Consider the following 14,827-nt stretch of genomic DNA (forward strand, 5'->3'; position numbering starts at 1 on the left):
CCACAGTTGGCAACAGTGGAACAGAAAAAGTGGGCAACTTTCAGAGATTTGGTGTGCAGCACTGAAATTGCTCATCTGGGTCAGAATATTTGCAAACATCAAGACTGCTTTGAAGAAAATGATGGGAGAGTTCAGAAAATGCTAAAAGAAAAACTAAAACTCCACAGGGTTTACCTGCAGAATAGTTCATCCATCTCTAAGAAAGTTAAATCCATCAAAAGAAAAGCACAAGTGAAGCTTGAAAGATGCAGGATTCTTGGCTCAGTAAGAAGGCAGATGAGATTCAGTTTTATGCTGATAGTAACAATCCAAAACACTTTTATGATGCCCTAAAGACTATTTATGGGCTGAAGACCTATGGTACACCTCAACTACTCAGTGCTGATAGAACCACAATGATCCTAGAGAAATGAGATGAACCCTTCCATAGTGTTCTCAACAGATCGTCAATCAAAGCTGACTGTTCACTTCAGGTTCAAGTCAATCCCTCCTTGGCTAAAGTTTCAATTAAAGAGGATTTGAATGCCATTAGGCTCCTTTCATGTGGCAAAGCACCTGGTGCTGATTCTATTGTAGCTGAGATTTGTAAGATGGGGGATCCACTGCTCATGCAAAAGCTGACTGAAATCTTCTGGGTTACATGGCAAGAGGTGGTTATCCCACAGTTCAAGGATGCTTCTATTTTCCATCTCTATAAAGGTAAAGGAAATAGATTGTCCTGTGACAACTACAGGGGTTTCTCTCTGTTGTCATTGTTGGTAAGATTCTTGCCAGTGTCCCCCTTAAAAGTCTGTTCCTTCACCTGGAAGATGGTTATATACCTGAGAGCCAGTGTGGCTTCAGAAAGGACTAAGAATGGTCAATATGGTGTTCAGTGTCTGACAACTCCAAGAGAAATGCTAAGAGAACAGAGGTCTGTACGTAATGTTTATAGATCTGACCAAAGCCTTTGATACTGTCAATCATGAGGGCTTATGGAAAATTATGTCAAAATTTGGTTACCCAGAGAAGTTCGTCAACATTATATTGTCAATTTCATGATGGCTCGCTGGTCCAGGCTCTGGATAATGGACAAATGTTCTCGTACTCTCCTAGTCACCAAAGAAGTAAAGCGAGGCTGTGTGTTTACTCCCATACTTTTTTTTTAAAACATTAATTTATTATTTTAAAAAATTTTCCCCAGTTACATGCAAAAACAATTTTAAACATTAATTTTCCATATTCTCTCCCTTCCTCTCTCCCACCTACCCCACTGAAAAGGCAAGTAGTTTGATATAGGTTATACATGTGTGGTCATGCAAAACATATCTATAATGGTCATACTGGGAAAGAAAACATATACAAAAAAAGTCAAGAAAAAATTTAAAAGTAAAAAAAAATTATGCTTCAATTTGTATTCAGACACCATCAGTTCTTTCTTTGGGGATGGATAGCATTTTTCATCTTAAGTGTTTCAGAACTGTCATGGATCTTTGTATTGCTGAGAACAGCTAAATTATTCACAGCTGATCATCTCACAATATTGCTGTTACTTTGTACACAGAACATTTAATTTTGCATCAGCCCATGCAAGTCTTTCCAGGTTTTTCAGTACAATAGATTTGTATCATAATCCCATACCGCAACTTATACAGTCATTCTGCACTTGAAGGGCATCCCCTCAATTTCTAATTCTTTGCCCCCGGAAAAGAGCTATTATAAATATTTTTGTATATATAGGTCCTTTTCCTTCTTTATCTCTTTTTGGATACAGACTTAGTAGTGGTATTGCTAAATCAAAGAATATGCGTGGTTTTATAGCCCTTTGGTCATAATTCCAAATTGCTCTATAGAATGGTTGAATCAGTTCACAATTCCACCAACAGTGCATTAATGTCTTATTTTTCCACTTCCCCTCCAACAATTGTCATTTATCTTTTCTGTCCTATTAGCCAATAAAATAGGTGTGAGGTAGTACCTCAGAATTGTTTTAACTCACATTTCTTTAATCAATTGAATATTTTTTCATATGGCTATAGATAGTTTTGATTACTTCACCTGAAAACTGCTCATAGCTTTTGATCATTTATCAATTGAGGAATATCTCTAACATTTATAAATTTGACTCAGTTCTCTATATGTTTGAGAAATGAGGCCTTCATCAGAGAAACTTGCTTAAAATTTTTTTCACAGTTACTATTTATTGCTAGCTGTATTTCCCTCCATTCTATTCCTGATTCTTCTATTCTCTCTCTCCTTTCACCCCGTCTTTTCTCAAGTGTTTTATTCTTACTACGCCCTCCCCCAATCTACCCTCCCTTCTATCAACACCCCTTCTCTTATCTCCTTCCCCTCCAACATTCCTGTAGGGTAACACAGATTTCTATACACAACTGCGTGGGTATGTTACTCCCTCTTTAAGCCTTTCCTGATTTGAGTACAGTTCACTCACTTAACCCTTACCTCCACTGCAAAAATCTTTTCTTGCCTCTTTTAAGTAAGATAATTTACTCTATTTTACCCTTCCCTCTTTCTCCCAGTCCATTCCTCTCCTACCCCTTAATCTTATTTTTTCTGATATCATACCTTCACATTCAATCACACCTATACCCTCTGTCTATATATACTCCTTCTACCTACCCAATAAAGAGAAAGTTATTATGAGTTACAAGTATCATCTTCCCATGATGATGGGAATATAGGAATGTAACCTTATTAAGTCCTTTATGATTTCCCTTTCCTATTGATCTTTTTTGCTTCTTTTGAGTCTCATATTTGAAAATCAAATTTTCTATTCAGCTCTGGTCTTTTCATCAAGAATGCTTGAAAATCCTCTATCTCGTTGAATGTACATTTTTGTGCCCTGTATTCCTCTCTCACCCTACTGCAGCACCTTCCAAGTTGACTGGGACTGGAAATTTGTTTCACTATATCTTGTGGGTTTTTCTGTTCTAGAATTTGTTTAGAGACATTTTTTAAAGGTATTTGGAGGGTTTGGGGGAGAGCTCCAAGTGAGTCCTTGCCTTTATTCCACCTTCCCTTCTCTTGCCTGCTTTTCAGCATGATGCTTTCAGTCATGTTGTCAAATGCCTTCAGTGAGGACAAACAGAGCCACCACACTGATGGTAAATTCTTCAATTTGAAAAGGTTATAAGCCAAGACCAAAGTGGAGGGAGTGTTGGCGTATGATTTTTCTGTCCATAGATGATTGTGCACTCAATGCAGCCCCTGAAGCTGAGATGCAACCAAGTGTGGGTCATTTCCTGCTGCTTTTGATAATTTTGGCCTAACAATTAACACCAAAAAAAACACAGGTGCTCCACTGGCCAGCACCACACCATCCATACATAGAACCATCAGTTACAGGAAATGTTGAAGTTTTGAATGCTGTGGATAAGTTCACTTGCCATGGCATGTACTTTCCAGGGATGTACATATTGATAATGAGGTTGACACATGCATTGCCAGAGCTAGCTCAGTGTCTGGGAGGCTCCAAAGTATGGGAGAGAAGAGGTATTAGACCGACTACCAAACTAAATGTCTACAGAGTTGTGCTGACTTCATTGTTATATGCCTGTGAAATCTGGACAGTCAACCAGCGACATGCCAGGAAACCAAATCGCTTCCATCTGAATTGTCTTAGAAAGATTCTGAAGATCACCTGGTAGGATAAGGTACCAGACACTGAGGTCCTTTCTTGAACTAAACTACCAGGCATTCAAACTCTGCTTCAGAGAGCACAACTCCAATGGGCTAGCCATGTTTTCTGAATGCAAAATGTACACTTGCCAAAAAGACTATTTATGGAGAATTCACACAGGACAAGCATTCACATGATGGTCAGAAGAAGTGATACAAGGACACTCTCAAGGTCTCTCTCAAGAACTTTGGAATTGATTGTGTCACATGGGAGACACTGGCACAGGACTGCTCAGCATGGCCTGCCCGCATCAGAGGAGGTGCTGTGCGCTATGAGCAAAGTAGAATTGAAACAGCTCAAAGGAAACATAGGATGCACAAATTTAGAGTATCCACCCCAAATGTTCACATGGACTATTTGTGCCCAACCTGTAGTAGAGCAGTCTGAGCTTGTATTACTCTGATCAGCCACAGTTGGACACACTGAAACTTGACTTTAGCATAGTGATGTCATTTTGGTCCTCTTTGGAATGAAGGACAACCAACCGACCCACCGTAGATAGCATTATAGCCCTTTGATTGTAGTTTCAAATTGTTCTCCAGAATGGTTAGAGTAGTTCATAATTCCACCAACAATGCATTAGTGTTCTGACCTAGAGTAAATTGCAAATAGTCAATTACATATTACAAGCATGGATAGAAATAGTTAGGTATCAGGGCAGCTATGTGGTACAGTAAATAGAGTACTGTCCCTGAAGTCAGGAGAACCTGAGCTCAAATCCAGCCTCAGACATTTGGCACTTACTAGCTCTGTGACCTTGGGCAAGTCACTTAACCCCAACTGTCTTGTTTAAAAAAAAAGAAATAGCTAAGTAAGGAAGGGGAGTTAGTTTGGAGGAAGAGATAATAAGTTTCACTGTAGATTCCTTAGATTCTGGTAAACTCCCTGATGGAATATAATAATAACCCAGGAGACCATAAGGGACAATCCCTTTGGGGATTTGGTGATTAAGGTAGTGCCAAGAGCTATATCTATATTGATGTGAAATGAATCCTTCATTTTGATGACACAAAGAAATGAAGACTTCTACAATAAAAGACAATCCAATTATTTTAAACTGGTTGTTTTATTTTTTTTTAAGTTTATACAAGTAGGCCTCACAAAACTCCATTTTCCCTTTGAACTTCAACTACATGCACTGCAAGGCATTAAGAAGACATAATTAAAGCATATTGCCTGGGGATATTCTGCAGAGAATAATGGGCAATTCTCTAATAAAAACATTTTAATAGAGAACTTACAACATAAAACCACTCTGGTTCACATGTGAATTTGCATGCTGCAAAATTACTTTTTAAAGTCTAACTTTTTTTCTACAATTAACAGATATCCCTACAAAAATATTATTGATGGCTAACCATAAAAAACCTTTAGCTACTGAACACAATGTTTTGAGGAGAGGAAGAACAAAACTATATTTAACTGGTTAACCAAAAGACTTTAACTTAGTAAAACTACTTTTAATAAAGTTCAACAACAACAAAGAAATTGTTCATTGTTTTTGATATCTCTACTATATTTTCTCATTTTTTATTTAGGAAGTGATATTACTTAATAAAATTAAATGAAAGAAGAAAGGGAAATGGAGAATTGAGTAATAAAACTACTATTGCCTTAGTTTTCTCTAGGCTAGGTAGCTAATAAAATAGTCTCGCACATTGGAGAAGAATATCAGATGATGGATAAGGATTAGTTCAAGCATATGGTTCAGAAACTGTAGACTAGCATACTAAGTATCAAAAACTATGACTCAAAGTGGCCTTATTTGGCAAGGCTGAGGGTGGTGATGATTTGGAATTATATTTTTCTCTCACTCCTTCAATTCTCAGGTGTGGTACTCATTATATCCAGTACCACTTACACTGTTTCCTTGTTTCCATTCTAGCATGATTTTGAAATAAATGACTAGCTGGAAATGAACATTTTACATAATTTTGGTCCCTATTGTTTGGAAGTCTTCAAAACATTATCAAAATAAGCCACTAAAAATGATGGCAGAATTCAGGTTAGAGAAGAGACACTGAAAAGATAAGTAAAGTAGGCAGTAATAAAAACATGATTTAAAACTCTGTGACTTATTGCCACAAAAAGAAAAAATAAATTTGTCATACCTAACATCAAAAATTGGTAGAAAATCCATGGTCCTGGGAGTCCCAAGTAAGGAGAGCTAAATAAACAAACCTTTAGGATGAAATCACTGGTATAACCTATTAATTTCCTAATAATCCATGGAGCAAAAGACAAACTGATAAACTACGAAATAAAGACCTGTGGGGGAAAAAATCTATTGTTTCTCGTGTTGATAAAGATTTCTTTCTAGGCCTATAAAATTAGTGGAAAATCTCAACCTAAATATGTAACTAACCTTTCAATTCACAAATATTCTCTTCCATCTGACACAAATGTGATTTATAAGACTCATATTTCAGTGTATTTATGAGATTCAGAAGTACTAGAATATAGATGGTTTTGAATTAACAGTTCAATATTGAAAATCCTATATTTTTGGATCTAGAAGTTATTAGTGATTTAGGATTTTTTAAAAGCAATTCTTACACAATCAAATTGGTATGTTTAAACTGGGACAACTTCAAGTAGTCAGCTAATGTAGAAAGTAGATCATTAGAGTGTTTAAAAGTTTGAAGGCTTAAAAAACAAGTCATAGAACTTTTGAAATACAGGTCATGTGGAAATTCAAAGGATTTTCAATGACTTGGAAAAAATGATTTCAAAGTAATTTCTAATTGGTAAACTAAATTCGCATGACAAAGTATATGATTGTATAGCGTCTGAGACTGAAGACGAACAATTGTAGAAAACTAACCTCTAAGACATTTTTTTTTTTTTGCAAAGAGGCATAATGGAAAAAAGAATTGACACTCTTTATCCTACAAAAAAAAAAGCTTATGCTTAGTTATGGATCAAGAACCTTTGTTCAGTGCTAATAAGATTTTTAGATATTCTTTTGATAAAATATTTGATAAGGATATCGAAATGTGTGGCTAACTGTACTAAAATATCTCCCTAAGTACCTACAAAAGTATTCCATATATTAAGGATTTATATAATCCAGAAAAAAAACAACAACAACAAAGTACATTATTTTTTCCCTCAGCATGAAATCTTAGAAAGACTCCCCAAATTCTTGATTGGCAGCATCATACTCTGCAATGAAATGCTTCAGTTCTTCAATGCATCGCTCACCTATTTCATGTAAATTTTGTCTCAAAGCAAACTGCACAGACTTTTCTAATGAAGGATCTTTATCGATTAGCATTTTCACAACCATCCCAAAAGTTTCACAGTCTTGTCGATAAACCTAGAAAGATGAAACACATTTAAAAATATGGTTAGGAGCAAAAAGTGTAGGAGAGTAAACTCACTAGCATCACTTCTAATTCAATTATTGTCCTGAACTGAAATGTTAAGTCACTGCTACCTTTTAATAGCATATGGAAGAGTCAAGACAGCAGAGTGAGAGAAAATCAAGATAGCAGAGCAAGAAGCAGCACTAGACTCTAAATTTCCTCTCTTCCCCTACCTTCTTCACAAAGCTCCAGAAAAAATTCTGATTGGGAAAACCAATAGGATGTCAAGAAGAGTCATTTTTTGAGTTAACAACAGGTCAGGGAAATTGACAGACATGTCTGTAGACAATGGGGAATGGGATGTAGCCAAGAAGATGCAAAGCACGACAGAGAAGGAAGGCTAAAGCAGGACACCAGGGCAAGAATCACAGGTGCAGAAAGAGATCCTTAAGTAAGCAATAGGTACAGGAAATGGTGTCACTGGGTAGTTCTGTTGCTCACTGGCCAATTCTGATTAAGGGTTCCAGGATGGGAAAAAGCAATCATGAGCAAGGACCTTATTTATGTACTAAGCACAGAACAAGTTCCAGTAAGCAAATAATATTTGCAAAGTCAGTTCTGATGCTAAGAGCAGAGAGCAGCTTCCCAGATCAAAGGTGAAATCAGCATTTCAATTGGGTTTGAACCTACAGAGCATCCCAGTGGGCAAATTAATAGTGTCTAAGTTAAGCAACAATCTAATAAAACTTCCACCCAAAAACAAAGGGATAGAATCTGTAACAAGAAGCTAGAAGCCTTTTCAATAAGATTAGAGGTAAAAAGGATATATCCATTATTACTATTACTATTCAATATTGTACCAGAAATGCTATAGCAATAGAACAAGAAAGAGAAAATGAAATAATAATTGACAAAGAGGAAGCAAAACTATTACTTTTTGCAGATGATAGGATAGTTTACTTAGAGAACCAGAACCCTAGAGAATCAGCCAAAAGTCTAATCAAAACAGTTAACAAATTCAGCTAATTTTCAGGATATAAAATATACTAATATAAATCTTCAGCAGTCCTACATATTAGGAAGAAATAAAAAATGAAATTCCATTTAAAATAATTACAGACAGTATAAAATATATTGAAGTATATCTGCCAAGATACACAGAAGAGCTATATGAATACAATTACAAAAAACTTTTCGAAAAAAAAATTTTTTTTTAAAGAAAGGGGCAGCTAGGTGGCACAGTATTCTGAGCACTGGCCGTGCAGTGAGGAGGACCTGAGTTCAAATATGACCTCAGACACATGACACTTACTGAGTGACCCTTGGGCAAGTCACTTAACCCCAATTGTCTTGCCTTCCTATCTCCACCGAAAATAAATAAATAAATAAATAAATGACAATCTTTACTTAAAGAAAGATCTAAATAATTGGAGAAATACTAATTGCTCACATATTGGCTAAGCCAACGTAATACAAATGGCAATACTTTCTTAATTTCATTCAATGACATACATACCAAGAATTACTTTACAGATCAAGAAAAAAAGGATAACAAAATAATACAACACTTCTGCCTATTACAAACACTAGAAAGCATAGGAACAAACGGAACATTCCTTAAAATAAGTATTTATCTAAAACCAGCAGTAAGCATTATGTGTGATGGTGACAAGCTAGAAAACTTCCCAAGATGATCAGGAGTGAAGAAAGGAGGCTCATTATTATCACCATTATTCAATATTGTACTAGAAATGCTAGGTATAACAATAAAAGAAGAAAAAGGAATGAAGGAATTTGAATAGGCAATGAGGAAACAAATCAACTACTCTTTGCAGATGATAGGATGATATACTTAAAGAATTCTAGAGAATCAACTAAAAAACTAGTTTAAGTAATTGATAACTTTATCAAGGTTGTAAGACACAAAATAAATCCACATAAATCCTGAACATTTCTATATTAACAACAACATCCAGCAGCAAGAGATAGAGAAATTCCATCTACAGTTAAGTGTAGAAAATATAAAATAGGGGCGGCTAGGTGGTGCAGAGAATAGAGCACCAGCCGGTCTCAGACACTTAACACAAAAACCAGCCCGTGACTTTAGGCAAGTCACTTAACCCCAATTGCCCTCCAAAAAGCAAAAAAAAAAAAAAAATACTTGGGGAATCTATCAAGACAAGCCCAGGAACTACAGCAACACAATTACAAAGCAAATTTTTACAAATTTGTACAAATTACAAATTTCACAAAAAGGCACATGTAAACAATATTAATTGCTCATGGATAGGCCTAGATAATATAATAAAAATGACAATTCTACCCAGTGCCATGCCTGTCATGCCAATCAAACTACTAAAAGTTATTTTACAAAGCTAGAAAAAAAATCCATCTGGAAAAACAAAGGTCAATAATATCAAGGTTATCAGTGAAAAAAAAATGGGAAGGAAGGGGGCCTAGATGTACCAGATCTCAAATTGTATTATAAAGTGGTTATCATCAAAACAATCTGGTGCTGGCTAAGAGATAGAGCAATGGATCAATGGAATAGATTATGTACACAATACATAGTAGTAAATGAACATAGTAATCTAGTATGATAAACATAAAGATCCTAATTTTTCAACAAGTACTCACAATTTGACAAAAATTGCTGGGAAAACTGGAAAACACATTAAGAGAAATTAGGTAGAGACTAACATCACACACCATATACCAAGATAAGTCTAAAATGCGTACATAAGAGAAATGGTTATTTTTCTATTATTAACCAATTATTAGTAGGTTAGTTATTATTAATAGGGTTTTTTTTTTCTCTTTTTACTTCCTTAATTAGGAACTAGCCCTAGCTAGAAGTCAGACAGTCTCTGAAGGATGGGGTTGGTGATGAGAAAAGGAACAATTCTCCTCAACCTTAAGCTTATTTTTAATTAAAGTGTAAAGAGAATCTTATCTATGTGAGTGTAAAAAGCATTGAAATCCCACCTCCAAGCCCAACCCCTCCACTACTCAACTTAAGTGGTCAAAGTGGAGATATATTCTTTTGTCAAGTGCTAGAGGCTGAGTCTCATGATCAAATCAAGTTCTCAGCAGGAGGAGTTGAGGACTTTTGACCCACTTCATCATTAATATGTCCATCTACACCCTAATTGTTCACCCATTAGGGCTGATCCCTGCTTGTCAGGGGCACCCAATTTTCCAAAGGTATTTAATCATTTGATGATCTCCATGTTCATTTGTCTTTGGTTACAGAGAGAAACCACTGACCATCAACATATTTGCTAGTCTAATTAATAAACTGATTATTAATTATCCAAAAACTCTTGTCTCTTGGGCTTTTCATTCATCTCAATGATTCAGACAAAAAGGGTAATACTCTAGGCAAATTAGGGGAGCTTACCTGTCAAACATATGGATGAGGGAAGAATCAGTGACCAAACAAAAGATAGAGAGCAATACAGGCTGTAAAATGGGTAATTTTGATTACATTTAATTAAAAAGGGTTTGCACAAGCAAAACCAATGCAGCCAAAATTAGAAGGAAAGCAGAAAACCGGGGGGGGGGGGGGTTTTTAAAGCAAACGTTGCTGATAAAGGCCTCATTTCTCAAATATATGGTAAAGTGAGTCAATTTTATAATAATAATAGCCATTCCCTGATAAATGGCCAAAGGATAGGAAAAGCTAGTTTTCAGAAGAAGAAATTCAAGCTATCTATAGTTATATGAAAAAATGCTCCAAATCACTATTGACTGGAGAAATGCAAATCAAAACAACTCTGAGGTACTACCTCATACCTATCAGACTGGCTAATACGTCAGGAAAGGAAAATGATAAATGTTAAAAGGGGATGTGGGAAGATTGGGACACTAATACACTCTTGGTGGAGTTGTGAATTGCTCCAACTGACATGGAGAGCACCTTGGAACTATGGTAAAAGGGCTCTAAAACTGTGCATACCCTTTGATCCAGCAATAGCACTCCTCGATCTGTATCCCAAAGAGATTTAAAAAAAAAAAAAAAAAGGAAAAGGACCTAAGAGTACAAACATATTTATAACAGTTCTTTTTGTAGCGACAAAGAATTGTTAACTGAGGGAATGCTCATCAACTCAACAAACAAGGTATATGATTGTGATAAAATACTACTGTGCTATAAGAAATCATGAGCAGGATACTTTCAGAAAAAGCTGGAAAGACTGATATGAACTGGTAGAAAGCAATGTGATCGGAACCAGGAATACACTGTACACAGTAACAGTAATACTGTAATGATCAACTGTGAAAGATTTATTTACTCTAACCAATACTCTTTTGAATTGTGTTAGGAAGATTCTGAAGATCACCTGGCAGGATAAAGTACCAGACACTGAGGTCCTTTCTTGAACTAAAGTGCTAAGCATTCAAAATCTGCTTCAGAAAACACAACTCCAATGGGCTAGCCATGTTGTTTGAATGCAAAATGTACACTTGACAAAAAGACTATTTATGGAGAACTCACACAGGGCAAAGTCAGAAGAAGTGATACAAGGACACTCTCAAGGTTTCTCTCAAGAACTTTGGAATTGATTGTGTGACATGGGAGACACTAGCATAAAACTGCTCAGCATGGCCTGTCCACATCAGAGAAGGTGCTGTGCTCTATGAGCAAAGTAGAATTGCAACAGCTCAAAGGAAACACAGGATGTGCAAATTTAGAGAATCCACCCCAAATGTCCACATGGACTATTTGTGCCCAACCTGTGGTAGAGCAGTCTGAGCTTGTATTACTCTGATCAGCCAAAGTCAGACACACTGAAAGTTGATTCTAGCATGGTCATGTCATTTTGGTGCTCTTCACGAATTAACAAGAACAACCTACCAACCAACTCTAATCAATAATCCAAGACATTCTAAAGAGCTCATCATGAAAAATACTATCTAACTCCAGAGAGAGAATTAATGAATTCTGAATGCAGATTGAAGCATACCTTTTTCACTTAATTTTTCTTGCTCTTTTGAGTGTGAGATAGGGAAACACAGTAATCATGAAAATATATTTTTGCATCAATTCATTATATATGCATATATGTGTGTATGTTTATATATTTTTATATGTATATTATATTTATTTATATATGCACATATAAAAAATTGATATGCTTCTTGCCTTCTCAATGGAAGTAAGAGAGGCCACAGGGAGAAAGGGAATTTGGAACTTAAACTTTTTAAAAATGAATTCACAATAAAGTATATGGCAAATAAAAAAATTCATCCCCTATCTATGACATTGAAAGGCGATTAATTTTTAATAAATTTGGAGAGTGCATCCATTTGGAATAGTACACTGCTGATTAAACACATTGTAGGAGAAGGGAAAGAGCTCTGGACTTAAGAATCAGAATTTGACTTTAAACACCAGATTAACTTTTATGTAGATTTAATCCTGAACAAATTATTCAACATATCTGAGCTTCAATTTCCTCATTTACAAAATTAGTATAACCATCCTTATATTATATAAGTCACAGAGATTCAGTGAGGAAAAAATGCATGGCAAGCAAAAACATTATAAAAACATAAGCTATCATATTATTATTATGGTTAAATTGCATAAGATGTTTAACATTGATCTTGAAAGAATCATAAACATTAAAGCTCATGAATTTTTCAAAATAATTGTGGGCCATAAGATTCCAATCTATAACAAAAGTCCCTGAGTCTAAGACATTCAATTTGTTATAGAGTCAGGTGGCCCCTAATTAATTGGGTCCAAGATCTTCCTCACAATCAGGGACCCTTCCTCTTGTGTTAGTTACTTTTATACATTTGAGATAGCACTAAAAATAGAAGATAGCACTACAATTCACTTATTAGTCAATTCCAGATATGGGAAAATCTCATGGTCGGTTAAGGGAAATGTCCATCAATCATGACCACTTTGTCAACAGATTTTTCACAAGTCCCGAGATCTTCCACAGGCCAATCAACTTCAGATCATCTTGGCTGGGGCTTTCCAAAACTCATAAGACCCTTTCAAGAACATCTCAGGGCCTTCCACAAGTCATAAGAACTTAGTGTTTGATCAACCGTATCCTAGGGTCAAAGGAAGTTGAAGATCTGAAGCAAAAGTCAGCAGGGAATGGATAGTAGTAACTCATAGGGGTGAGGAGGTATTGTACCACAGATGAACCTGATTACAACACATTATAGAACATGTGTACGGGGGCAGAGAGAAAGTGAAATAATTCTATTCTTATTATATAACAATATGAATGTAGTAGATAAATCAAATATAATAACATTAATAGATTAATTATTCATAATTCTTATCCTAACAGCATTAATATACATAACTGGCTTAAACTTAATCCTATTCTACTTAATTCACCAATGCAATTGCTTATATCTATCAAATCACAATAAATACTGATTAATTTGAGTAGAGGTATCAAAATTAGCATCCTTTAACTAAAGTTATAGTTATTTAAATTTTTTTTTATTTTTTGCTTTTCGCAGGGGGAAGGCAGGGCAATTGGGGTTAAATGACTTGCCCAAGGTCACATGGCAAGTAATTAGTTAAGAGTCTGAGGTCAGATTTTAACTCAGGTACTCTTGACTCCAGGGCCGGTCCTCTATTCACTGTACCATCTATCTGCCCAAACTATTACCATCTTTTGGAGGATAAGGATATATAGGATGGGAGAGAAGAGGAAACAAATCTGTTTATTAAATTCACATAAATGTTTAGATATGCTGTATTTTAAAAACCTATATATAATAAAGGAACCTCAATCTCTTTTCGCTTCTTGTCACAAACATCTTGGGATGACTGAGAAGACAAGGCAAGTCAAGAAGCATTTATTAAATACCTGTCATGTGTCAGGCATTGTGCTAAGTACTAAAGATATGAAGGCAAAACAAAGAAGAAAAAAAAAACCAGTTGCTACTCTCAAGGACCTCACAGCATAAAGGAGGAGATAACATGCAATTGACTAAATATAAACAAGAAAAAATTTGGTGATAATTAACATGAAGGAAGGCAGAAGTAGTGAGGGAGATCAAGAAAGGCTACTTGTAAAAGATAAGATTTTAGTTGGGATTTGACAGGAATACAGGAGATGGAAATGAAGATGGAGAGATTATCAGCATGTGGCACAGTTACTGGAAATGCTGTTTCTCTGCACACATTTGACAAAAGAGGAGTATCTTCTACTAAGAATAGGAGGCATGAATCAGTGATTCACAGAATTAGTAAGAGGGAATAAAGTAAAAAAATACTCGTAGAAAGGGGCCAGGTAATGAAGAGCTTTAAAAGCCAATGAGATGATTAAATATTTGATCCTACAGGTGATAAGGAACGACTAGGATTTATTGAATGGGGGAGGAGGTGACACTGTCATAATAATCTTGGGAGGTAAGTCCTATTATTATCCTCAAAGCTGAGGAAAGTGGGAAAACAGAGTTAAGTCACTTGCCCAGGGTCACACACCTAGAAAGTGTCTGAGGCTAGACTAGAACTCAAAAAGGTAAGTCTTCCTGTCTCTAGGCCAGGCACTCTATCCACTGTACCACCTAGCTGTCCAGAAACTAGTAATACAAGACAGAAGTAACTTAACTTGAATTTAAACTCAACTTTCTGAATTCAGTTACAGTGTCTTTCCCTTATTATATGAGGTACCTCTCCTTGGTCACTGATAAGAGTGAACTGATCTTCTGGTTTGGAAAAACTGAACTGTTGGTGCCAAGTGGTATCCTCCTTCAAGATGCCTTTGCTCTTTGGTTGAGAGTCAGGCTTATAGGTCTGTTTTATAGATGATAGATAGATAGATAGATAGATAGATAGATAGATAGATAGATAGAT

At 35.7% G+C, this 14,827-nt stretch overlaps 1 protein-coding gene across 6 annotated transcripts in view; it reads right to left on the reverse strand.

Annotated features, from left to right (window-relative positions):
• Positions 1 to 4,726: 4,726 nt before the first annotated feature.
• Positions 4,727 to 14,827, reverse strand: part of PPHLN1 (periphilin 1) — a 189,065-nt gene continuing 178,964 nt past the window's right edge. For all 6 annotated transcript variants that reach the window (XM_069094200.1, XM_069094198.1, XM_069094196.1 and 3 more), the window contains one exon: positions 4,727 to 6,998. In XM_069094200.1, coding sequence (XP_068950301.1) covers positions 6,804 to 6,998 — 195 coding nt within the window. In that variant the 3' untranslated portion in view covers positions 4,727 to 6,803. The remainder of the gene's footprint in view (positions 6,999 to 14,827) is intronic.

This window comes from Petaurus breviceps, unplaced genomic scaffold (assembly GCF_028583685.1).
Source record: "Petaurus breviceps papuanus isolate PSGF00001 unplaced genomic scaffold, PetGlider_PUasm1.0 216, whole genome shotgun sequence".
In the NCBI taxonomy this organism is placed as follows: domain Eukaryota; kingdom Metazoa; phylum Chordata; class Mammalia; order Diprotodontia; family Petauridae; genus Petaurus; species Petaurus breviceps.